The following is a 27229-nucleotide window of genomic DNA, read 5'->3' on the forward strand; positions in this document are numbered from 1 at the left end:
CACCTTAACCAAACCTCTCTAAATTACCCCTGCACAGAGTTGCTGCGTGATTAGCCAATCAGCTTTCATCAGAGCTTGGCCAGTTTTACGGTGCACAGCCAAAACTGGTCAAATTAAACTATCCTTTTGATAATGCACTCAGGCCACAATCTGTCCAATTCCGAATCACTGTCTATTTTAAAAACACACATCTTTGTTTCGTTGGCAATCCTAAATCCTTTAAAGGCCCATGCCTTCACTACGTCATCCGTTTCGTATGACATGTTACGCCCCGAAAAATGTCATATTGCATATAATTGTTTTGCATTTCGTATGATATGTTACGGGTCCATTTCGTACAATGTGTTACGAATTTGTTGTGCTTAAGATCCTGGACTGTATCTTTAATTGCTACACAGAAATGATTTCATATTGAGATAAAAATGGCTGCATTGGACCTTTAAGCGGGTAAAAACGTGACATAATCCTAGTGGCAGTGTATTTCCCAATCCTAAAACCCACCCTCCATTGCATATTTGGTATCTGATTATGCGATTCATCTTTATGATATTTGTAACAATACTCTACACAACGTCTGTATCCCAGACAAAAAAACAGCCACATTTAGAGGGGTGTGTGACATATTAGCAACAACTGCCACATCTACTGAGTGAGTGCCTGTGAGGAAGAAATGTGGTCAGCTGGTTTTGTATTCAGGGCTGTTGTCCTTCCCCTCCCCATCTGCGGCCCCTCCAATTTCACAATCGAAGCCCAGGCCTGGCCGCATAATAGCTGATTTACTGAATCTGAGAGCAAAGAGTTATCTTCAAATTCCCTTTATGACAAGTACCTTCAAACTCCATATCCCTGCCGATTGTGATAGGGGAGGGGAAATGAAAAGGCACAGGCCAACAATGGCCAAATCAAATAGAGATCGGCGGGGCCATGGACCTGAATATCTAAATTCCCTGCAGAGTCTCTGCAAACATTACCCAGCACTGCTCTCTCTATTTGTGGGCTGTGCTGCATTAAGGGACAGGGAGGGACAGGGAACAACACGACACAAACGTCCTGACAGAGAGGTCAGGCAAGCGGACGGAGGAGCTTCATTAAAATGATTGGATGGAACCTTTGGACTAGAACAAAGCCAGGCATTAGTTATCTTACCTGATAGGGGCACCTTTGGCCTGAGCTGGCTTCAGTAGGACCGTGATGGTGGTGGCCGTCTCATTCAGAAACGCCTCGGATCCATCATACTCCTCCAGAGTTGGGGCTGTGGGGGGACCAGATTTAAATGCAAAATCACAGATGGAGGAAAAATGCAAGAGTGGGGGTAATCGACGGCAATGGGGTGTACTATGTTGAAGGCTTGGGGAAAGCATGCTCCGCCAAGACACATTATGTTTCATTTTGGACTTGGCTGAACTTGGCTTTATTATAGTACTGTAAAGTGCATAGTAAACAGCCCCTCTCCTGCTTGGAACATGTTTTCTAATGCATTTCTGAGAATTGCAACCCAACAGTTTTGCCAAAAAAGCGTGAAATGATGTTTCCTGTGTGATTACAACTAAATTGTGTACATTACATCTCTTAAAGATAGAACTAGGTGTTTAGTGCAAAAAGCACAAGGCCTCTCTTACTTAAGAAAGGCTACTGGCCTTATTTGCCAATATATCAAGAAGCTTTTAGCTTCCATTCACCTGCTTAATTTGATTGCTTTAAATTCTGTCTGTGGTTCGTATTATTATCTAATGAGGTCCTAGGCTGTCACTTCAACAGATTTCAAATACATCCCTGTCTAGTGCACGTTGAGTGCTGCCAAGATTAGAGTTGGGAAAATAGTGTGCTGAAGAAAATGACTCCAACAGGTATGGAGAATCCATATATTCCATTAAGCAACAGAGTACAGTAACCATTACAGATAGATATCTCAGCGCTGTGCTTAGTATTATGGGAGAAATTGCTCTGAAAATCAAAACCCATAACCCAACCACATTATGCATGAAAATGCACAATTTTCAGCCCATTTTGGTTACTTTGCTTCCTAGATGCTACTTGCAGCTGAAGTGCTAACAGACCCATTTTAACGTAACGACAACAACGATAACAGTTACATTATGCATCAATTTAACACAACTATGATAGCTACTTATTATATACAATAAACCATATTTCCTCTGGTAGCACTCCTTATAGCCTAGCAGCTGCAACACCACTGTCATTGTATATGTAATCTACCATACTAGGGAGGATCCTCTCGGTCCGGTTTCCCTCGTAAAAGAGGTCTTCTGACCTCAATGGGACTTCCTGGATAAATAAAGGTTAAAGGTCCAATGCAGTTGTCTCAATATTACATCCTTTCTGGGTAACAATTAAGTGTACCTTACGGTGATTGTTTTCAATCCAAATGGTCAAAAATAGACAAAAATAGCTTCTTAGCAAAAGAGCAATTTGTCAAGCAAGAATTTTGCTAGGACTCTCTGAGTGGGGAGGGGAGAACTGAAAACTAGCAGTTATTGGCGGGGAGGTTTGGAACTCTCTTATTAGTCTATTAACTTGTTTACCGCCTGGTGTTGTCACCGGGCAGGCCAAAACTCCTACCAAAACAGGCTGAAATTTCAGGGGGTCTTTTCAAACAGCTCTTACACTAAAAGGGCATTATCATAGTATTCACAATTTCACAGTATTATTCCAACCTCATTTGGAAATATATACAGAATGTACAAAACATTAAGAACCATGACATAGACTGACCGGGTGAAAGCTATGGCACCTTATTGATGTCACCACTTCAATCAGTGTAGATGAAGGCGAGGAGACAGGTTAGAGAAGGATTGTTAAGCCTTGAGATAATTGAGACATAGATTGTGTATGTGTGCCATTCAGAGGGTGAACGGGCAAGACAAAAGATTTAAGTGCCATTGAACGGGGTATGGTAGTAGGTGCCAGGTGCACCAGTTTGTGCCAAGAACAGCAAAGCTGCTGGGTTTTTCATGCTCAACTGTTTCTGTATCTGTAACTGTGTGTATCAAGAATGGTTCACCACCAAAAGGACATCCAGTCAACTCGACACAACTGTGGGAAGCATTGGAGTCAACATGGGCCAGCATCCCTGTGGAACGTGTTCGACACCTGGCAGAGTCCATGACCCTGACAAATTGTGGCTGTTCTGAGGGGAAAAAGGGCGTGGGGGGGATAAATGTACCAGAGATGTTGGTGGTGATGTTGAGTGTGGTTGGGGGCCCGAAGCCCTTGACGGTGCTGGCTCGTATGATGAACTGGTAGGTGGTGCCAGGGTGCAGCTGGTTGAAGACGTGGTGAGAAGTGTTCCAGGGCAGAGACACGATCAGAGGAGGCCGCAGTAACGGCACCGAGGGGTCAAAGGACCGAATACCATTGTAGCTGATCTGTCAGGGGAGGGAGAGGTGAGGGAAATACAATATTTACCTAATGAGCTGTCGAAAAAGTGTTCAAGCAAATGGTAATGAGGTTTCTGTTACATTATGCCGAGATGGAAACTTTTTTATCCGTCTTTAAGTAAGCGGAATGCACATACATAGCAAAGTACATAGCAAAGTTTTAAAAAATGAAATTCGTTTTCAGTGATTTTTCTGCATTGTGTTTACAGCATGCATTCAATCTCATAAACCTGGACTAAAATGTGTGATAAAGATTTTGATCATGTGACTTCCCATGTCATTATGTCGTACGTGTCATGTGACTTCCCATGTCATTATGTAGTAAGTGTCATGTTACATTCCCATGTATTATGTGGCCACTGTTCTCATACTCTCACAGCTTGATGACATTTGAGAATGAGGAAATGTTTCTTCCATACACCCCATTGCACACAAGCTATGAATCACTGTTGTTTTTACCTTAAATAATACAATACAGTTAATTATGGATCAGAACACCTTCTTTTCATACTGTATCGAAGCAGTACTCAAAAAAAGTATTTTTCAACAGTAACATACAATGAGTTCCCCTTCGAACCCACTGTCCACTGTTTGAGTTACAGTATTTGCACCATAGTCCTGTATGAAAAAGGAGCAGGATGTTTCCAGAGGGACAGTAAAGGTTCATAAAACCTGTGAAACATGGTTTAGATATACAAACCACATGTGGATCCTGGACAGACCTGTCTACCCTCACACCTCCACCCCCAATCCCCCCCACTCTCTCCCTCCCTTCCCCACCTCCCTCCCTCCCTCCCTCCCTCCCTCCCTTGGCCCCCCGTCCCTCCCTCCCTCCCTCCTCTCCCTCCCTCCTCCTCTCCCCTCTCCTCTCCTCTCCTCTCCTCTCCTCTCCTCTCCTCTCCTCTCCTCTCCTCTCCTCTCTCTCCTCTCCCTCCCCTCTCCCTCCCCTCCCTCTCCTCTCCCTCCCCTCTCCTCTCCCCTCCCCCTCCCCTCTCCTCTCCTCTCCTCTCCTCTCCTCTCCTCTCCCTTCCTCTCCTCTCCTCCCTCCCTCCCTCCCTCCTTCTGACCATAATGCTTCATTACCTCATACTGGGTGATGATCCCATTGGGCTCCAGTGGTTCCTTCCAGTAGAGGAAGATCCGATCCTCAAACGGTGTGGCTTTCATGGACTGGCTGGGAACGGGGCCAGGCACTGCATTAGGACAGAAGACAGGAGGAGTTGGTCCTAGTGCAATCAAAGGAAGGCCACTGTGCTGTAATGAATCCTATTCTCACAGAGAGAGCCACTCCTGAGCCTCTGCGCCCGTAACAAGACCACTGATTGGATTTACTTACCGTAAAGCAACATGTTGAAAATGGCATAATAATGTAGAGCTCTGTGCTAGCACTGAATGGCAGACACTCGAATCCCTGGTGTTTTTTTTTTGATTGAATTTTGATAATGTATTTACACGAGATGAGATCAAGGTGCAATGTCTTTTCAAGAGCATCCTCTCTCTCTGTCTGCATGTTTTATGATCAAATTAGTCTCCTTTAATTTGTAACTTTCACTATTAGAGTACATCCATCAGCAAGAGAAACCAGCATGCCAGACCACTGTGACATGAGTACTGATCAGTAAATGTATTGACTAGAATCTACAATCCAAAATGTTAATGTATAGGAACTCTCTACGAAGATACTTCCTAGTGTTTCGTCTAACATTTTAGCAGTACAATAGCTGAGATAGCAGGGCTGTCAATGGGTAACAGTAGTAGCCTAATATTCTGAGGACCTTCATAATACATCCTGGATTGGTGAACACTACTGACTGACAGCCTCATCACTACTGATGAAACCTGGCAGTCCCATGGGTCTCTATGGCTGCCACAGGACTGGTCTGCCATGGGGCTGTGTCTGCCTGCATGCCTGTCTCCCTGGGCTGTGTTCTAGTCTAGTCAGGCTGGGTCGGGGATGTCCAAAGTCCTCTCCTTCACAGCAGACAGACAGAGAGCAGTAGCGTGACCAGGTCACATGGTTGGGTGCTTGTCAGGCCTGTCTGTCTGAAGAGAGGAGCAGGGCCCGGGGGCGGCGTGCACGTGCGTGTCTGCTGTCTCCAGATCAGCGTTAGAGGAACTGTTTACGTGGGCCTCTCTTCTCCTCTCCCCCAAGTCAGACAAACTTAAATTTATCAAATCTGCTGGATGGATGTCACTGAGACGTCAGCTTTTTACACGCAAAAAAAAACTAAATGCATGCATTCCTTTTTCCTGACTGATGCTACTGAAAATGGGCTTGGTTTGACATGTTAAAAACAATCAGACAGATTTCTCTTCTGCTGTTGGAATACCACTGAAAAGTTATACACCCCAATCTATTAAAAAACGAAACAAATTGTAGAACTAGGTAATAACATGTTTTTATTTATTTAGAATTTTTTATTTAACCTTTATTTAACTGGGCACGTCAGTTAAGAACAAAATCTTATTTAAATGACGGCCTAACCCGGCCAAACCCAGACGACGCTGGGCCAATTGTCCCTATGGGACTCCCAATCACGGCCAGATGTGATACAGCCCGGATTTGAACCGGGGACTGTAGTGACGCCTCTTGCACAGAGATGCAGTGCCTTAGACTGTTGCGCCACTCGGGAGCCTAGCAGGACCGGAATATAACCCCAAAAACAAATCTCTAGCTACATGCAGAATCAGGGAAAAGTTCAAATAAGTTCTGGTGGAACAATTACAGAGGGCTCAGTCATTTCTCTAGCATTATCTCCTGGGCTTGTGCGAACGTGAAGTGAGATTTAAACAGGTCCTCTTCAAGGGACAACCGCTAGCCACAGGATAGAGCTGGTCACCTGGCTGCATGATTATAATACTGAAGCGTTTAATGTGAGTTACAAATTCCGGGCTGCCGCCAGTGCTGTTATCTCAGCCCTTGGTTAGCTACCCAGCTAGTGTCTATTCAGAGAGCAACAGTGAGAAAACGTGCCCTGCTTTGAAATGAGTAACTCAGCCCAGAGGTAGGAATCACAGGGGGGCAGCAAAGAGCATGAGTCAATTTCAACTGGTTACAAACAGAGCTAGATACATCTACCTTTTCAAAATACATGACAATTATAGAGATAGAAAAACACGCGCAATGTATGTGGGTGAGCTTGATTCGTTAACACTGACGAATAAGTGTGAATTCTACATCTGAAATCTGAGCATTAAAAAAAGCCTCCCTGTCTCCTATCTGTTATGTAGAGTGCACATACCATCTTCATCTGTCTGGATGATGGTCTCGTCGCTCTCCTTGCGTCCCTCGGGGTTGGTGAGGATCATCTTGAGGCTGACGTTGGTGTTGGGGGGCAGGTTGCCCACCACGTGGCGTGGGGCCTTGGGGTCCATGTCCAGGCAGTCGGCCTTGGTCTGATTGTTGGCGTTGTAGTAATGGTAGCAGATGGTGACGTTGAAGGTGTGGCAGCGGGTGATGTTGTAGCCCAGAGACTCCCAGTCCACAGCGATGAACCTGGCCTGGGTCTCGGCAATCTTCAGCTTCTTCGGGGTCCGCATCGGCTCTGGAGGAGAAAAAGAAACCCATGACTACAACTATGGCCAACATAAAATCACTGGAGAGACCCGTTTGTGTACAGTGTCATCTGATGTGGGGACAACATATACTGCCACTAACATGTCTGTCACAGAAGAATGTGCACGGTTAGCCAGTATTAACACATCAGTTCCACATGGATGCTCTGTGAAAGCGCGGTGTTGATGATGGTGCCTGACAATTGTCCTTCAGCAGCACGGCGGCCAGTCTACACAAAGCTCCACTTTTCTTTTCCTCATCCCCGGATCAGAACATATCCACAGACAAATAATGAGGCCGTTATGAGGATTAAATGTCCATGTGAGAGAAGGGGAGGGGGGGGCTAATGAGCAACGTAAACTGTGTGGATTGTGTTGAGCCAGCGCTGGTGACCAGGAGGACACTCACACAGCCTCTTAAGGGCTTCTGAATTAGCCAATATATCACCCTGGGAGAAAGTCAATATAATCCAGCCCGCAATCCATCAAGCAATCGCGCCATGCTGGATACTAATGACTCTAATAGTCCAATTTACCTGCGCGATTAAGGCAATGATGCAAGTAGCGCCTTTGTCTCACCGTGACTGTTTGCCGGTTGCTATGTGGAGATGCAGCCAACACTGCAGCAACCAGCAAAGGGCAGGACTTCAATAGGAGAACGACTTTAAACACTTTTAACACTGTATTTGTGTACTGTGTATTTCCTCATCTACAATGCAGTGGTTTGGACTTTCTGTAAATTCATATTTGGATTATCACTAAAGAGTATTAACATGTTAGGCTTTATATTCAAAATACTACGCATTTCCTGTCCGTGCATAAACATGAGTTAGGGGCCTGGTTTGAGGGTTAAGGGGCTTTCAATTTGTCCTTTATTGATGCGTTTCAGACACCGGCCTAGTCGTGGCTAAAGTGCAGGACCTGACATGTAGAGGTTGTGGGGGTTCAGTCTCAGCTAAGTCTTCCACTGCAGTGAGCCCTGGTGCCCCTTCCCACCACTCTGCAACACTCATTCATTGAGTAATGGGGTAAGGATTCTGCCATGGCCGGCCTGGGGGGTGTACGTGTGCACCGTGCAGGCTCTTGGCGTGGCAGGCCATCCTCACACAAAAGCCTCTCTCTCTCTCTCTCTCAAATGTCCTCCGTAGAAACAGACCTGCCCTTATTCTGTGCAGTCTCATCTCTACGACCACTGCTCTGAGCCACAGAAAGAGAGATTGACAAAAAGGTTAGACGTTCTATGTATGTTAATAATATGTTCTTTTTAGGCCAAACTGACAAGAAGAGAAGAGGAGAAAGGTTAACTCGTGGTGCTAAATCACAGATTGTCCATTTTTTAAAGGCTGGGCCCTCAGCTGGGTGTAATCACCTGCTCTTTGATGAGCGTCGCCCAGGAGAGTCCTTCCTTTCTAGCCTAATTAAAATGAAAAGCTCTGAATAAAGACTGGGACTTGTTAACATGAATCTGAGATCGACTGTTGGCTCTGGGGGTTATTATGGATAAGGCTCTCTACAACTCCATACACTGTTAGAGAGATAGTGGGCCATCTCCAACATTCATCTACACCACTTGCCATTACTCGCACTCATTTGTTTGAGCCATTTATATTGATGTGGCGTATTGTCTCAAATCAATGGCATGGATGTTGGCGCTATAACTTGGGAAAAACATGTCAATAGATACCAAAATGTAATTAAATCCCTTTTTTCCTCAGCGAAGAGTGGGGGGGGCCGTTAACCGCTGCCCTGCAGTGTTTCATTTGAAGTGGCGCCACCGGTGATGATGAAACATTTGTCGTGACTTATTCAGTGGCCAGTGTTCCTGAGGGTGAGCAGTGCTCAGAGGGGAATTGGTCCAGGAGTGGCCACAGGTTGTCTGTAATAGAGCGGAAGCCGTCGCGAGGAACCTGTTGACCCCCTCTCTCTTCTCTTCACAGTACAAGCATTTATTAAATACCCCGAGAACCAGGAAACTAAAATTAAATTTCTCCCCTTTTTTTTGCTTCCTGAGCCCGGCGACATGATAGTTCAATACGAGACCATTTCTGTGTAGAGCCAATGTACACTTAGTCAGAGATAATTGTGGAAATAAAAGCAAGGGAGAGAAAAGAATGAAGAGGAAAAAGAATACGAGGGTAGAGACACACATCTCCCATAGGTCCGTTTTACCTATAACAAGTCATTATCTGGTTGTCACTCACTGGGAAATGCACACAAAATTCAGTTGAGCCAGTGACAGCATGCAATTTCTGCACATTTTCACATGGCACATTTTTTTTTTCTTCTTAAATCTCGACAGGTTCTTTGGAGGCACGTCATAAATGAATGGAACGAATAAGTCAGTGCATTTTCCCCCACATAATAATACTCTTTGTAAGTTTGGTCAAGGGCAAAATCATTTCAAAAGCTGATTTTCCTGACAATAGAGAGTGAGGTCAACAGTGACAAATAGCGAGAGAAAGAGCGAGAGAAGGCCATTCTAACAGAAGAATCGGAGAATTCAGTCATAATGACATGTTTTGATCAGGGACACGTTTCATCTGCCAAGTGGAACACATGAAAAAGCCAGGGGAAAACTATTCCTATAATCTTTACCACACTTGATCCACTCCAGCATATGTGCATGACGTGAACTCAGTCACGGCCAAATGATTTAGGTTCAGCCTGAAATGGGCCTTGACTGGGAGATAGAGGCAAAGCCAAAGCTATACATTATCAACCTATTAGTAAGTGCCCAACCCATATGATGACCTGAAATTCAGCTATTCAGTTTGGGGGTGAAAAGATAAAAGAGTAGACAAAATAAATGAAAGTACCAGGGACGAATAGAGTCGGATAGATTCCTGACATCCATCATTTAAATGTCAAACAGGCAATAATAAATTGGGGTTAGAAATGAATTGCTTACGACTTCCAATGCCCCATCAACTTTCACCACATGCGTACACACAAAGAAGCAATAACATTTGCATAGCAGACAATTACCTGTCCCCCTCTCTCTCTTGCCCCCCCCCCATTCCCTCTTCTTTATTCTGTGTATTCTATCACCCAGGGCATCACCCAGGGCCATGATTAACAATGCGTGTACCCTTCAGAGCTGATCAATAGCCGTGAAGTCCTGCATTAACTTTACAGATTAGGCAAGCCCCCTATAATAAATTCCATCGATTCCGGCAGCCTCAGATGCTAAAATCCCAGAGTATTTTTCAAGCCTTAAATTAAAAGGAGATATACGGTCCTGGGAGAGGCAAGGTGCCAGAGCGATTAGGAAAGCGTGCCCACTTTCCTAACTCCCCTTTTTCAGGATGGATGCAGGCTGCAGCCCAGTGGCTCACCATACTAAACAGGACAGGGCCCTCCTTTGGCCCCTCAATTCAAACACACATTTCCCCTCTGACCCTCCTTGCACTAGGCTTCCTTTATCTACAGTGCAGTGGGTAGGTGAGGAGGGGAGAGGGAAAGAGGGGTCGGGGGGGGAGTCTGGAACGTGGCCATTTGGGATGAGGACACCGTGGCGTCGTCCCTGGATCTTTAATCAACCATTGATGTCGAAAACAAAACCCATTGTTCATACCGCCCGCTCTTCGCGGCGAGCGACAATGTATTCTTTGTTTCCACGGCGTTCAGCAGAGAGGAAAAAGTAACATTTGCATATACGGAGGTAAATATTTCTCTGCAGAGTGCTTACATGATTCAAAGGCATGTCTGAAGCACCTGATTAAGTGCACACGCAATCAATCATAATCAAATAAGCAGGTCACCAGAGTCCTTAATGGCAAAGAAACCACATTGAATATCCTGTATTGATTTCAGATCTTCCCTCCTTATTTTGCAGCTTGATTCCATTATTTGTTTGCTAATCCGATTAGCAAGGCCCATGATTGCATTATAAGAGAGTTTAAGAATCTGTCACCCGTTGGGCTAAATGACCAATGAGGATGCGTCATGGCATGACTGACGTGCTGCTGGTCCAAACAAATTACACACAGGGGGCTGGGAATGTGACAGGACGGTCACTGTCCTTCCTGCTGGATGGCAATCAGCGACGCTGCCAACCAGGCTCCACGGACCATGATTGATGTTGATTGGATGGAAAGGCCTGTAGTAATGCACCAACGTTCGCTAGCTTGGCATAGCCGGACTAAGAGAATTTAAGACACTTTATATTGTTGCTATGTGCATTTCTGCATGTAGTTGGTGTATACATGTCCAAGAAAGGTGATAAGTACTGTCAATCAAATCTCTAATTGTCGCACAACAGACACCAGGTGCAGGGAGAAAAACCCCTTTTAAATTATCGGATGCAAATTTATTTGAGTTGTACAAAAATGCAAATATTGTTGTGAGTCTAGGAATGCACACCACCAAAGACGCTTCGCCTCCACGTGGATCCCACAACAGGTGCTGTCATTGTCGCACAGGAAAACAAAGCCCCCATTTCTCCTGTTTGTGGGCAGAACAGGGGGATTAGATCTTTAATTGCACCAGGAGTCTCCTGTTTGCTCACAGATTGCTTCTTCTCTGCTTCCCAACTTTCTTAACGTCAATCACAGTCGCCCGGTCTTCCACACTGCTCTACCACTATCTCTCCCAGGCTCCACCGGCTTTCATATGAAATCGACAGCTAAACCTTTTGGAGCAGAACAGCTCCTTTATCTCCTAGAATGGCAATAATGTCAGCCAGGAAGGCGGCTGCGGCTTGCACTGAGTTGCTCTGCAACATGTCTTGTCTGTCACTCTTTTATCATGACAAGAAAGGGAAAAAGTTAATGAAACACCCCAAAAAGAATGTAATTGAGGATTAAGGCAGACAAATTGTAGCTTGTGTAAATCAAATGGAGTTGCTAAACTTTGTAGAAGGTTCTGCTCTTTGACCACCCTGGCAGAGACAGGGATGACCAGGCATAATGGGTGTTTTCCAGAAATGGTGTGATTTGATGGTGATGGTGACAGCATACGGGGATAGGGTCACTATGGGAAGGGGAAACAGCACAACAGGGTCTGGAGCAAACACACTTCAATTCCCCATAGGCCTTGCTGCCTGAGATTGCATGGTCAACAACAGGCCACTGTGACAAGCAGTGGGCCGTCAAGAATTGCACGAAGGACAGTATTTGTATTCCGACCCGACCCGCAAAAAAAGCCTGCATAGGATAAAGGGGCCCATTTCGAAGGACACAAGATTTCAATAGAGATTTTACACAGAATAAGACCTTCAGACAACACGAGCTATATGATTCCATAGTCAAGCAGGCTGACGCACTCTCCCCACCGTCACATGTGCAGCTATCGCCCCTTCTCAAGGAGACATGGGAGAACAAAGCCTAAGGACGGCCAGCAGAGGGAACAGAGCATTTGCAAGGAGACTTCCTCAACAAAGCAATCTGAGAGTCACTGTAATTGTGTTCACCCTATTGTGGTTGATCTTTTGCGCCTCCATTGTGATTTGTTTTCTATCTCTCAGACCGCAGACGCCTAGCAGAGTGTTTTCCACTTCTTAAACCTGAGAGACGTTTTAAAAGGAAGCGCAGTCATTTCTTTTTTAAATTAAGATCTGACAGCCACCATCAGGCACACACTATGTCTCTGGCCAGTCGGGAGGACAGCGAGACGTTTCTATATGAATACAATCCAGTGGAAACGCTCCATTACTAGTCTGTCCATCTCTCTGCTCTTGTGAGTCAATACAAAACAAGTGGGGTGAGTAATAGGAGGCATTTCACCTAATTGATTAGAATTGTCAGGTCAGAAAGCTAAATGCAATTTTGAAGTGGCGCTCGCCACTTGTCGGTGCAGCAGTTTCTTCACTCGTGGCGAGAGGGGGAGAGAGAGAGAGAGAGAGAGAGAGAGAGAGAGAGAGAGAGAGAGAGAGGTCTTATTGAGGAGCACTCCCTCTCTCTCGCTTTCTCTCCCTCTTTCTGGTCTTCTTGACATAACTGTGATAAGTGGAGGGATTGAAAATGGATGGCTAGTGGTGAAATCAACTTGGGTCTAAGCTGGCCTTTGCAATAGAGGTATTAATAAGGGTGGCTGTTTTCTCCATTTACCTCTCCATTAGCCTGGGAACCATTTGGGTGGTCTCTGGGGGTGACCCAATTGATGTAGACCTTCCAATGATGAGGCGGCGGCGAAATCAACAGCCAGCTGCCCACACATTTCCCATTATTCCACTTCCCATCGAACGACCACAGAACATCCACTCTGCAATAAAGCTTGGCCAACATAGCTTTCCTACCACACATCACTTACATGGTTATGGGGAGAATGTAAATCCAATATCATTTATTTTTAATTGTGTTTTTAGCTGCTCCTGTAGGTCCCTATGGACCAGTGAATGTTGAGGCGAACACTGGGATGCACTAGACGCTAGGGCTGTCTAATGTGCTTTGCTCCATTAACCTCTGCTGGCTAAGACATTGTATCTAGCTAATGGCGTGTACATTACTTAACGGGTAGAAATATACAGACCCCCCCAAAAAACATCAATATCAACCTGGGGGAGAGGAGAAAGGGAAACTGCAAACTCTTTAGAGGATACAGGTTTATCACACTTTTCTCGCTGGCTGAAGAACGAACATTTAAAAGAGATAGCGGCAGCTTGCCACGCAGAGCCAGTGTGTGTGTGTGTGTGTGTGTGTGTGTGTGTGTGTGTGTGTGTGTGTGTGCCTTCAGAAACTATTCATAGCCCCTGACTTATTCCACATTTGGTTGTTTTACAGCCTGAATTCAAAATGGATTAAATACATTTTTCCAAAATCCCACCCATCTACACACTATACCCCATAATGGACAAAGTGAAAACATGTTTTTAGACAGAAATCTCTCATTTACATAAGTATTCACACCCCTAGAATCACCTTTGGCAGCGATTACCGCTATGAGTCTTTCTGGGTAAGTATCTAAGAGCTTTACACGCCTGGAGTGTACAATATTATTCTTTAAAACATTCTTCAAGTACTGTGAAGTTGGTGTTGATCATTGCTAGAAAGCCATTTTCAAGTCTTGCTGTAGATTTTCAAGCCGATTTAAGGCAAAACAGTAAAAAGGCCACTCAGGAACATTCAATGCCAACTTGGTAAGCAACTCCAGTGGATATTTGGACTTGTGTTTAAGGTTAGTGTTCTGCTGAAAGGTGAATTTGTCTCCCAGTGTCTGTCAGAAAGCAGACTGAACCAGGTTTTCATCTAGGATTTTCCCTGTGCTCACCGCTATTCTGTTTCTTTTTATCGTAAAAAACTCCCTAGTCGTTGCCGATGACAAGAATACTCATAACATGATGTAGCCACCATGCCTGTAAATATGAGGATTGGTACTCAGTGATGTGTTATGTTGGATTTGCCCTCAAAGATAACACTTTGTGTTCAGGACATGCTCAAAGGAATATTCAGTGTCTTTTTTTTGTTTTACCATCTACAAATAGGTGCCCTTCTTTGTGAGGGATTGGAAAACCTCCCTGGTCTTTGTGGTTGAGTCTGTGTTTGAAATTCACTGCTCGACTGAGGGACTTTACAGATCATATTATGTGTGCGGTACAGAGCCGAGGTAGTCTTTCAAAAATCATGTTAAACACTATTATTGCACACAGTGAGTCCATCCAACTTTTTATGTGATTTGTTCTTGCCACAACAAAGGGACTGAATACTTATTGACTGAAGACATTTCAGTTTTTCAGATTTAATTCTTTAAAAAAAATGTTTTATCTAAAAACATAATTCCACTTTGACATTATGGGGTATTGTGTGTAGGCCAGTGACATTTTAAATCCATTTTAAATTCAGGCTGTAACACAACAAAATGTGGAAAAAGTCAAGGGGTGTGAATATTTTCTGAAGGCACTGTATGCCTGCGTGTGTATGTTAACCAGTATTGGGGGCAAAGTGTTACAAAGTAACGTGTTTGAGTACCCAGACTACTATTTTGTGATAACAAGTAACCTAACACGTTACTTTTTACTTTACTTTAACAATATTATTTCATATTTTACTTTGTTGGTGCAAACAAACAACGAAAATCCCTCCCCCTAAGCTACGTTCACCGTGGTTCCTGTTTCTGCATGAATGTTGTGGCGGGTAGCTGGCATGGTAGCTGTTAGCTTGATCGCTAGCGAGATGGCAGAAATAATAGCCTTTATCGTGGAAGTATTCATATTACTTTGAATTGGTAGAAGAAAAGGACAGATGCTACCTCTTAAATCTTGACTGACGCTACTGGCAGGATTCAAACACAGGACCATCGGGTGAAGGCGAAAGCACAATTGATTTATTTGGTAATAAAGTAAACAACGTAGCTAGGTGACCAAGTTAGGCTCAGTTGATAAGAATGGACATTTCTCCAGCTCCATCTTCTCCGTAAACATAAATGAAAGGACACTACAATTACACATTGTGATCATGTGATTTTACGTAGAATATCTCTGCCCAGTTCGTATCTGTGGGTTAAATAGATTGGCTGCCAATTGTCCATGTTGGTTTTTATCGATGTAATAACTTATGTGTAAATACAGTAATTCAACAAAAATCTTTTATTTTGAGTATTGTAAAGGAGATATTGCGTCTGTCATTATTCCTTGAGTTGGTATAGCCCAGAGTTATAGATTAGGCTATGGATGGTAGGCTTATTCAAGCCATTCAAAGATCGCGTGCGCCCTGTACTGGGCATAATAAGGAATGACCAAGGCATCTTCAGAGGGTTTTCTGTTTTCAGTAAAAACGCTAAAGTAATGTAACAAGTTACTTTCCAAAGTAAGTAACGCTGCTTTTTTTTTTTTTACATTGACATTTTAGTAATTTAGCTGACACTCTAATCCAGAGCGATTTATAGGAGCAATTACAGTTAAATGCCTTGCTCAAGATTTTTTACCTACTGGGTTCTGGGATTCAAACCAGCAACCTTTTGGCTACAGGCCCAACGCTGTTAACCGCTAGGCTAATATCTCACATAGCAAAGACGGTTTCGTTCACAAAGCTAGGTATGCTCAGGTTTAAACTCCTCCAAGGTGCTCAGTCTGTCTGTACCTGAGGCTAAATATAAACTCTTGAGTTCTCGTTCCTCCTCAACCTGAAACAACTGTCATCCACTCCGCTTAGTACACAAATACTGCTCCAAGATGTCTGATGTCATAGCAGGTACACCGTAAACACCTGAAAACCAGTTACAGCTGCCAAATGAGCTTGGCTTCACTGATGAATTCATAATGGGAGCTGCCATCTGTTAATTACCCAACTGAAATTAGCCAATCATTTAGACCCCTCTTTCCCAGACATAATAGGAAATGTATTAATTTGCATGAGTTTAAAACACCATATCAAACCAGTGCTGTTTGTTTTCACAGTCTCTTTAGAAGTCTGAGGCATTGAAACTCAAACCATCATTTACACTCTTGGTTCTTTGCTCTCAAATGTATTTGCTCTTATTTACTCTCTAAAGTGCCTAGCGGTGCACTACAGGAAGTCGGAGCAGTTGGAAAATATTTAACCATCTTCACATTACTGCCTGGCATCTCTATCTGAATATATTCATTAAAATATTAACCATAGAAAAAAATGAAAATAAATGAAGGCTGAGAGTGTGAAGGGGTGTGTGTGCGTGTGGGTGGCTAGGGCCATCTACTTTAAGTGGTGTCTGTCTTCCCAGTAGCCTACTCGGTGTGTGAACTGCTGACAACTTGCAGCTGATTGTTGACACATCATCCAGGATTAAGGGGCAGGACAATTTGTGACTGTTGTTGTTTTGGTAATCAGTGGCTGTATTGGAGGGGGAGTGGTTTCTCCTCTCCTAGGCAATCAGCAATTAGTACCGGGAGGTGTGCTCTTCACCTCTGCTAGGCAATTAGCAATTAGTGATAGTACTTCAGTCCCCCCTGTTTTCTCAGCGGCAGCTGTAAGCTGTGGTCGTATCAGCGGCGGTGTCGTCGCCAAAACGAACTTCTGCCGAGCTGTTCAATGAAGGAAAGAGAGGAAGGCTCCACACCCCTCTCTCACTTGAGTATTTTACCCAGTTATTTTCAGATTCTCATTTTGCTCTTTTGTAGCTTTGTCAACTATGTGTGTTTCTATACCTGTTCACTTCTCTCCCTGTAGGCCTCTCCCTTCTAATTTAGTGTACCCTCAGCGCACAACCCATGCAGAATTCCTGGTCTATGGCAGCGTTCAGAACTGCCAATCTGAGGTCAAGAATGCTGAGTTAATCCCAGCCTATGCTGCCCTTCAGTCCCTAGGGTTTTTGGCCTTGACGGAGACATGAATCACCCCAGAGAACACTGCTCCCCCAGCTGTGCTCTCTTCATCTGACTACGTTTTCACTCATAGTCTGAGAGCATCTGGTCGTCGGGGCACTGGGCTAACAATTTCTCCCTCGCTCACCTGTCCATCTCATTTGAATTCGATGCTGTCACTTTTCCGCTCAAGGTTAACATTGTTGTCATCTATCACCCACCAGGTGCCCTTAGATAGTATCTCAATGAGCTTGACACCTTGATAAGCTAATTTCCTGAAGATGGCTCTTGGCTCATCGCACTGGGCGACTTCAACTTCCTGACGTCTGCCTTTGATTCATTTATTTTCACCTTTCTTCCCCTCCTTACCTCTTGACCTCCTCCTTTCCCAGTCCACTCCTACTTACAACGCAGGCAATACGCTTGACCTCATTACTAGAGGCTACTAATCTCTCTGCAACCCCCCTCCAGGTCTCTGATCACTACTTTGTTCCTCTTCATCTCTCCTTCACCCTAACCAGATGGTCATGGCCTGTTGCAATCTTTGCTCTTTCTCTCCCACTACTCTCTCCTATCCTAACATCGCTCCTTTCTGTTAAATCCTTTTCCTTCCTGCCTCTTCGGCCCTACTCTCCTCCCTTTCCGCTTCCAATGACACTGTCCCCGGCTGGCTCGGCCCTCCCTTCCTGCTGAGTGACTCACCGCAAACTAACAGAACAGGACTGCGTTCTGCTGAGAAAAAATGGAAGCACTATCATCATTTCAGTCCCTCTACCTTCCCTTCCTCTGTATTAACTGCTTAATGTCTTGTAACTAGGGGGCAGTATTTTCATTTTTGGAAAAATAACGTTCCCAAAGTAAACGGGCTATTTTGTCAGGACAAGATGCTAGAATATGCATATAATTGACAGCTTAGGATAGAAAACACTAAAGTTTCCAAAACTGTAAAAATATTGTCTGAGTATAACAGAACTGATATTGCAGGCGAAAGCATGAGAAATATCCAATCCGGAAGTGACTCATGTTTTGAAAGCTCTGCGTTCTGATGCGTCCCTATTGAGCAGTGAATGGGCTATCAACCAGATTCCTTTTTCTACGTATTCCCCAAGGTGTCTACAGCATTTTGACGTAGTTTCACACCTTTATGTTGAAGAATGAGCGTAAGCGACTACATTGCGTAAGTGGCCACTTGATGGCTTTGTGATTCTTGCGTAAAAAATTGGTAGCCATTTTTCCTCTCGGTCCTATTGAAAAGCCAATTGTCCCGGTGGATATATTATCGAATAGATATTTGAAAAACACCTTGAGGTTTGATTATAAACAGCGTTTGCCATATTTCTGTCGATATTATGGAGCTAATTTGGAATATTTTTCGGCGTTGTCGTGACCGCAATTTCTCAGCCAAACGTGAAGAACAAACGGAGCTATTTCACCTACAAAAATAATATTTTTGGAAAAAAGGAACATTTGCTATCTAACTGGGAGTCTCGTGAGTGAAAACATCCAGAGCTCAAAGGTAAATGATTTAATTTGATTGCTTTTCTGATTTTCATGACCAGGTTGCCTGCTGCTAGCTAGGCATAATGCTATGCTAGGCTATCGATAAACTTACACAAATGCTTGTCTTTCTTTGGCTGTAAAGCATATTTTCAAAATCTGAGATGACAGGGTGATTAAGCCACTTTCTATCACTCCAAATTTCAAGTTTCTGCCCCTAACCCTAGAAAAGTGTTTGCCACCTTCTCCTCCTACCTTCACCCCCTCTCCCTCCCTCTCTGCAGACGACTTTGTCAACCACTTTGAAAAGAAGTTTGACATCTGCTCCTCATTCACTCAGCCTTTTCATCTTTCTCCCCTCTCTCTCCAGATGAAATCTTGCGACTAGTGAGGTCCGGCCGCCCAACAACCTGCCCACTATACCCCATCCCCTCCCTTCTCTAGACCATCTCTGGAGACCTTCTCCCACTCCTCACTTCCCTTGTCAACTCATTCCTGACCACTGGCTGTGTCCCCTCTGACTTCAAAATAATCAGTCGCTACCTTGCTCAAGATACCAATACTCAACCCCTCTGATGTAAAACTACAGACGGATATCCTTTTTTTCCCCAAAAGACTCATCTGATGTCAAACCTGACGTGTGTCCCTTGCTGTTCTTTCCAAAACATTTGAGCGTGCTGTCTCTGACCAACTCTCTCGCAACTCTCTCGCTATCTCAGAACGATCTTGACCCTAACCAGTCAGGCTTCAAGACGGGTCATTCATCCGAGTAGTCTCCTGGTTGAGGCTTTCCGCACTGCTAAAGCTAACTCTCTCTCCTCTCTTCACATCCTCCTTGATCTATCCGCTGCCTTCGACACCGTGAACCATCAGATCATCCTTTCTACCCTCTCAGGGCTGGGTGTCTCAGGTTCTGCACATCCTTGATTGCATCCTACCTGGCAGACAGCTCCTACCAATTCACATGGAGAGGATCTGTCTGCACCACATACTTTGACTACTGGTGTAGCCCAGGGCTCGGTTGTAGGCCCTCTACACATCAAGTCACTCAGCTCCATCATATCCTCACATGGTCTCTCCTATCATTGCTTTTCTCCTTCCACCCCCTCTTCTGACACCCAGGTGGCAACACAGATCTCTGCATGCCTGGCAGATACTGTATCTCAGCCTACCACCTCAAGCTCAACCTCAACAAGATGGAGCTGCTCTTCCTCCCGGGGAAGGCCTGACCGCTCAATCACAGTTGACAACTCCATGGTGTCCCCTTCCCAGAGTGGAACAACCCTTGGTGTGACCCTGGACAACACCATGTCATTCTCTGTAAACGTCAAAGCAGTGACTCGCTCCTGCAGGTTAATGCACTACAACATCCATAGAGGTAAACATTACCTCACACAGGAAGTGGCGCAGGTCCAAATCCATGCACTTATTTCCCATCTGGACTACTGTAACTCGCTGTTGGCTGGGCTCCCCGCTTGTGCCATCAAAAGCCTGCAACCTATCCATAACGCTGTAGCTTGCCTGGTGTTCAACCTTCCCATGTCACCCTGCTCCTTTGCACACTCCACTAGCTTCCAGTCGAAGCTCATATCCACTACAAGTCCATGGTACTCAACTTTTTAGTGATGGGGCAGTATTCGGAAATTCGGATGAATGACGTGCCCAAAGTAAACTACCTGTTACTCAGGCCCCGAAGCTAGGATATGCATATATCCTAGAAGACCCTCTAAAGTTTCTAAAACTGTTAAAATAATGTCTGAGTATAACAGACCTGATATGGCAGGTAAAAACCAGAGGAAAATCCATCCAGGAAGTGGGATTTTTTTTTTGGTGAGTTTTCCATTGAATACATATTGACAATGTAATGGGTTAGGTTCCAGATTGCAGTTCCTATGGCTTCCACTAGATATCAACAGTCTTTAGACATTGTCAGGCTTGTTTTCTGAAAAATGAAGAAGAATGAGACCTTTCTGTCAGGGGACTGGGGAGGAATGCATTACTGGTTTGCGCACATGAGTGTGCACGTCCTTCATTCTTTTTCCTTTCTATTGAATATGCTATTGTCCAGTTGAAATATTATCGATTATTTAGATAATTGACAACCCGAGGATTAATTCTAAACATAATTTGACATGTTTCGACAAACTTTACCGGTACTATTAGGATGTATTTGTCTGCATGTTTTGACAGCCTTTGAGCCAGTGGATTACTGAACAAAACAGTTTTTGGGATATAAAGAGGGACTTTATCAAACAAAACTACCATTTTATTGTGTAACTGGGACCCTTGTGATTGCAACCAGATGAATATCTTCAAAGGTAAGTGATTAATTATATCGCTATTTCTGACTTTCATGACTCCTACTTGGTTGGAAAATGTTTGAGGACAGCGCCCCGCTTACAAAAGCATACAATCTAATGGTATGCTTTCACTTGAAAGCCTTTTTGAAATCTGACAAAGCGGCTGGATTAACAAGAAGTTTCTTTTAACCGATGTTTAACACTTGTATTTTCATGAATGCTTATTACTATTTCTGCTATTTGAATTTGGCGCTCTGCAATTTCACCGGATGTTGCCGAGGTGGGTCGCTAGCGGCACGCCTGCGCCAAAGAGGTTAACTACGACGCAGCGAGAGGAACTGCCCCTCCCTACCTTCAGGCTATGCTTACACCCTGACCAAAGTACTCCGTTCTGCCACCTCAGGTCTCTTGGCCCCTGAAACTAGGACCGCAGAGTGCCTTGACCATCTACCGAAAACATCTGAAACCCAACCTCTTCAAAGTATCTTAAATAATACCACCGCACTAGTGTCTGCTAAATGACTCAAATGTAAATGTAACAGAAATCGATGCAATGCTGAGGCATTGAATAGAGTGAATAGCATTGTGCCTTTTTTCAACCCAGTCTCTTTTGGATCACATTCACAGGTTTGGAAGAGCTAGCCTGCCCTGCCTAAGTCTGTCAATTTACCGGATTATGGTAAGCCGTCGCCATCTTCATATGTTTTCTGCTGTTAGGCCTCAAATCTTCCCTTCGTTGACAGGAAGTTCTTTAATAATGGGTTTCCAAGAAACTGAGGCAACAGCCAAAAAATATTTGGTTTCCACAAATAAACCGCATACAGTCAGTGAGATTATAATGCACCGGATTTAAGGCGGCTTGGGGTAAGAGCTGAAATGTGAAGTTCTTTGGGTAACACCTCACCTGCTGTAACTAGCTACTGTGCTATGCTGTTGTGACTATTTGTGTAAAGGTTGTGCAAATATCAACTAGTTTCTATAATCGATAATGTCCACTAATACAGGCTGGCATTCTCTGAATCACTTGTCAGCCCCTCTGTGTGAAGTCCACCTCGAACATAGTCAATGACGATCCATCAGCCATATCCCACTTTGATGGAGAATGTCTGTTCCTGACCTCCACAAGCCTTTCTCCATTCCACTCCTCTCTCAGTCCATAAGCCTGTTGATTGACAGTATCACTGCTGAAATATGGCCCGATGGCTGTTTCTCATAATCAACCACACAGCCTATACTGGGTGTTAAATATCCCACCCTTCACTAACCATTAACTATTTCACCCACAAGATGCTAACATGTGCGATCATGGTTTCAGATTTTAGTCTGCATGGTGTTTAAGATGTGGACTGCTTTTAAAACAGACATGTTTATCTCAAACTTGAAGTAGAGGAGACGAATAATTATGTTGCCGCTCTGAGTGATCAATATTTTTTCCTTTTCCTGCAATCAACCAATTTGCGATCCATTTCCTGTGTCAGTCATTTCCAGCCCGGGCTTGCCACCATTCAGACTAAACTCCCAGTCCTTCCCAAACTTGATTATATTTCACCATTTATTCTCCTCAGACAAGTACCAATAAATCACTACTTCAGGAGGAGGAAAGAAACTCCTCATAGAAAATATAACAAAGGAATGGCGAGCATTAACCTGCGTCTGCCTCCCCCTGAGACACCTGGGAAAAACTAATTCTCACTATTCCCAACGGGGAAATGAAACGCTGTGTGTCACTCCAGTATCATATCAATTACCCACACAGTTACCACTAGCACTAGAGAAATTGTATTCGGGGAGAGGGACGGATGTGATTTTCCTCCTTGTGATGTACCGAACGACGATTTTCAATTAAGACTCAGCAGGGTTGACTCTGGATGGAGCTGGCAATAAGAGCACTATCTGCTGCTACACTTTCCAACATGGAAACTATTATGAGAGATCTAATGGCAAGCGAGGCTTGTAGTAGCTTGATACACTAGAGGAAAAAGTGCTACTTAATTTTAGCATTTTATATTACCTGAATTTCACAATACTATCTCTGGGAATCTGCATGTAGATTTCCAGCAGTGAGGAATTAACTTTTTTTTAAATCACAAATACACTGAAACCTTCAGCAAGATTGCACAACTTTCACATTCTGAATTGCCACACATCGAAAAGCTGAGATTTCAGTGAACTGTGTGTGTGTGTGTGTGTGTGTGTGTGTGTGTGTTGTGTTTGGAGGGGGTATTCGGCGTGCCACTGTGAAGTCATGGCCACATGTGTTTTGAATACACGCACATCCCTTTTAGCTTGCGTCAAGCATACGACCTGACAAACTACACTACTGTGGATGTGAAATGTTTGTACATATCAAGTCACAGTGCCCAGCCATTCAGAACACAGCAGTCGCTAGACTCTCTACTTCCTAGTCACTGACAATTAATCTGACGGCTTCTGAGGAGGTTTACAGCCCCGGGATGAGCAGGAAGCTGCACCACTGCTGCTGTCACTTTCCATACACATTCCTCCTTCCACCCATTACGGAGAACAGGTTCCTCTCTGACCATCGCTGATAATGGGTGTAGTAGAACAATAGCAGGTACAGTATGATCGTTAGCGATGAAATATGAGGTCTATTCCTGAGCGAGGCCATGCCTTTTCCACAGGAGGCTGCGTGATCCATACATCCCTATATAAAGAGTAGCACCACAAATCACAGGGAGGAATGAGCCAGATAAATCTGTAAAACAAGCCCGGGCACAGATTACTTAACTTTGGCACGAGCAAAATGTCAAGGAGGCATCTTTCTTCTTCTCTTTTGCCATCTTTTATTCATCTCAGCCCTGATAGCAATCCATCACATTTAAGTACTACTGTACGAGGTGCAGGGAGAACTAGTGTCGACTCACACTGTGCACTGTTGGGACTTCCACTTAGCAATCTTACCTCTGGACAACCAAGTTCCAAGCAGGTAGTTAGTGCCTTATCTTACGGAGCTTATTGATGTGGTAGGATATTAACCACTGCAGAATAGTAGATGTGAAGAGGATCATATACACTAGAATGGAAAGTCTATATTCCTGTGATCTTTAATTGTATTGAAATTGCAGCCGGTGCAGTCTGAGGAACACCGATTGGGAGAGAGCCAGAAGAGGAGGGGAGGGGAAAGAGTGAGAAATGGCCAGGTACTAGAGTTAAAAAAGCCACACATTTGTCCAATTGCCTCATTTTGAAATTTAAATTGCAGAGCCTGTAAGGAAGCTGATAAGCAGTCTAAAGGAGTAGTCAACACACACCCTAAGATATAGTACAGGTGGAGTATATGTAATGATGGAAAGGGGAAAAATATATATCATTAAGGATTAATGCAGAGTAATGGTTTATTAGGAAGGTCTAGGTAGTAAGGTTTTAGCATACATGTGTTCTACACACCGATAGGAGAAGATGTTCAACTGGTTCAGTAAAATGGGAGAATCCATTGTGAGAATTGACTATATAAAATGTAAAGTATGGCTGAGAACTCATTTCAGTAATACACTATTCTGGCACCTGGTGTATGACGCACATGTTTGCACAACATCATGGAGGTATTTTTCTTTTCCATGTCCTTTATTACTTTATGGTTCAAATGGAAAGGGACATTGTTCATCACATCCAGAGTAATGCGAAGGATCATGTTTTTTGCCTCGACATAATGAGCAAAAGATGGGTGGCTGGACTACACAAAAATCTACCAGAACCGAGCAAAAAAATAAATAATGAATTTACATTTAAATAACATTTCCCTCACATACAGATAATGTGAGCAACTTCATGTTTGTTGAAAGGATCTGTGGTCCCACTGACGCTTCGTTGTGCATTCTGCAGAAGAAGCCCGGGCTAACTGTTGAACAAACATTAATCACCATCTCCTTTATCTGCTCTGCCCGGCCCAGCCTCCACAACACCGCCAAGCGTTCTGCTGTTAGGGAGGCCTCAGCACGCCGCGGGGTGCGCCACAGAGCCAAAGCCATCCCTTGCATTTCATTACTACCGCCTCTTTAAAAGGCTTTAGCCTGGGAAGATGAGATAGTCGGGAAGGCTGCCGCAGGGCATTCCGGAAAATTGCTCAGAGTTTTATATATTTGTGGACGGCCACTCGTTGGTGGAATGACTTATTTCACAAGAATGAGTGATAACTCGCAGACATGCTATGTCAGGGAGAAAGAATAGCGCTGCCTTGTAGTGTAACTATTCAAAAAGAGGCTTTCTGAGGATAATGGCCTGTTTTATAATGGGCTTCCAACGAAGAGTCTGTATAACCTATAATACAATTATTATATTGGCTGAGATATGAAAATATGTACGTGGTGAAAGTATAAGTAATAAAACCATACTTTCTTATTGTTGGAAAAGACACATTTTCATTGAAATGTTAAATGTTTTTCTCTGGCAACCTGATCAATACCAAACAATTGTCTCATGAGAACTGCTCCTTTTGTGTGAATTGTTTGGTACAGCATGTGAATAACATGGCATAGTATGCTTTCAACAAAAGCACTAAAGCCTTCAATAGTATACTGTTACTTTAAGGCAAAGCAGACCCTGTTTCAGCACAAAGACAAACCCCATTTTCAATGAATTGCTTTCATTTAACTTACTCCTCAGAATTGATTTCAGTTATCCAAGTGCGTGTGTGTGTGCGCACTCTTACTGATCTATGCTTTAAATGAATGCTGGGACCATACTGAGGCCACGGTTTATTTTACAGATGAGCCCTGAATAACACAGAAACTGCCGGAGATTTGACCGTTATTCTGTTTCCAAACTTTGCCTCTGTACAGTTTTGCCAGTAAATGCATTTGTCTAATTTTCAGTGGAAATTGTTCAAAGTAGTTATTGTGCATAGAGTTGTATGGTTTGATAACCACTTACACTCATGGAAATTGGCCTATATGGATAGAAACATTTCAAATTTGGGCCTAACAGAGGAACTAGAAAAACCATGTGTAAGTGCTAAGCGATTAGTTATTTTTGAGGTCAGTTCGGTTATTAAAAAAGGTCATCACGGTTTTCGGTTTTGATTTATATAAATTCTGTAACACAGAATAAAACAAAAGTCCCATGATGGTAGTGACTGCTCATTACTGCATTCTTTGCCTCTTCCGTAGTGGGCACAAGAGAGACCAGACAAGTAGATGCGCAATGGATTATGGTCATTGTAGTTAATTACCACATTTTATGCACTAAACTAAGAATATTGGCCTGTATGAAACTACAACTACATCGATCAGATTTATCTCTGGAGAAACTGTGCAGTGTGCCCATTGAGCTCCCAGAAAAAAACTAACTAAATGGAATTAAAATAATTGAACCGACGTGGGTAAATTAGTTGTCAAAAAAATATATATGTTAAATCGCTCAGCACTATGCATGAACATGGTAGCAATTGAAAGACAACACTGGAGATTCAGGCCAAAGGTGAGGACAAAAACAAGACTGAATCCAAACATTAAAGATTTTTTCTGTGCATTTTACATTTACTGTACTTTTTAAAGGATATCTAAATACTCTGGATACATTCAGTAACATAAGAATATGAATGAACATTTTGGAGTAGGTGCAAGATGAGAAAAAACAAGCTATTACAAGGGTTTGAGTGAGAGGTCTAACTGGTGTCTCCAAGTGGCCACAAACCCCTCTAAACAGTGTACAGTTCCTAAGTAATATCAATGCACTTTTATGACTAAAGGAAAGAGTATTGTGGGTTTGTTTTTTTGCCATTAAGGATTTTTTTTTAACACAGCCCTGCATCCCCACCATCATACAATCACTGTTGTTTACGCAATCCAGAAATGTGCCATTATAAATCGCCATCGGGGTCAGGTGAGCATTATTCGAAAGCGTATTCTATTGCCAACATGGCTAGCTAAGTTATAAAATACAATCTTAGTGTCAGGCTTTCAAAGTGCACTTCAGACAAACAGATTGAGTACATTCAAGTGCGTGTTTTGCAGCTACATTGCTTCACAATAAGACAAACAGGCTTATTCTGTTCAGGACAACCCGGGGTGTCACCCATGTAACTGTGGCTCAAACATAGCGATCAGTAAACGTTGATAGTGTAAATTACATTTAGTTTTCAATTATGGAAATGTGAAGTGCACATTTGGACGGGTGTGGGGTTAGCTTGCATGACTTCAAAGCAATAATTATTATATAATCCTCAACCTTTCATCTATCAGAATACATCGACTCCTCTCGATTTACAGCGTTTCCCTCCACTCGGACAACAACTAATGTGCAAACGA

The 27229-nt window shown here is 43.6% G+C and overlaps 1 protein-coding gene across 15 annotated transcripts in view; it reads right to left on the reverse strand.

The window, feature by feature from the left end:
* ptprk (protein tyrosine phosphatase receptor type K) overlaps positions 1–27229 on the reverse strand; it is a 154134-nt gene that overhangs the window by 30016 nt on the left and 96889 nt on the right. For all 15 annotated transcript variants that reach the window (XM_042300684.1, XM_042300686.1, XM_042300690.1 and 12 more), the window contains exons 8-11: positions 6641–6943; positions 4482–4591; positions 3185–3386; positions 1147–1252 (exon numbers count right to left, since the gene is read on the reverse strand). In XM_042300684.1, coding sequence (XP_042156618.1) covers positions 1147–1252; positions 3185–3386; positions 4482–4591; positions 6641–6943 — 721 coding nt within the window. The remainder of the gene's footprint in view (positions 1–1146; positions 1253–3184; positions 3387–4481; positions 4592–6640; positions 6944–27229) is intronic.

Source organism: Oncorhynchus tshawytscha, linkage group LG18, assembly GCF_018296145.1.
Source record: "Oncorhynchus tshawytscha isolate Ot180627B linkage group LG18, Otsh_v2.0, whole genome shotgun sequence".
NCBI lineage: Eukaryota > Metazoa > Chordata > Actinopteri > Salmoniformes > Salmonidae > Oncorhynchus > Oncorhynchus tshawytscha.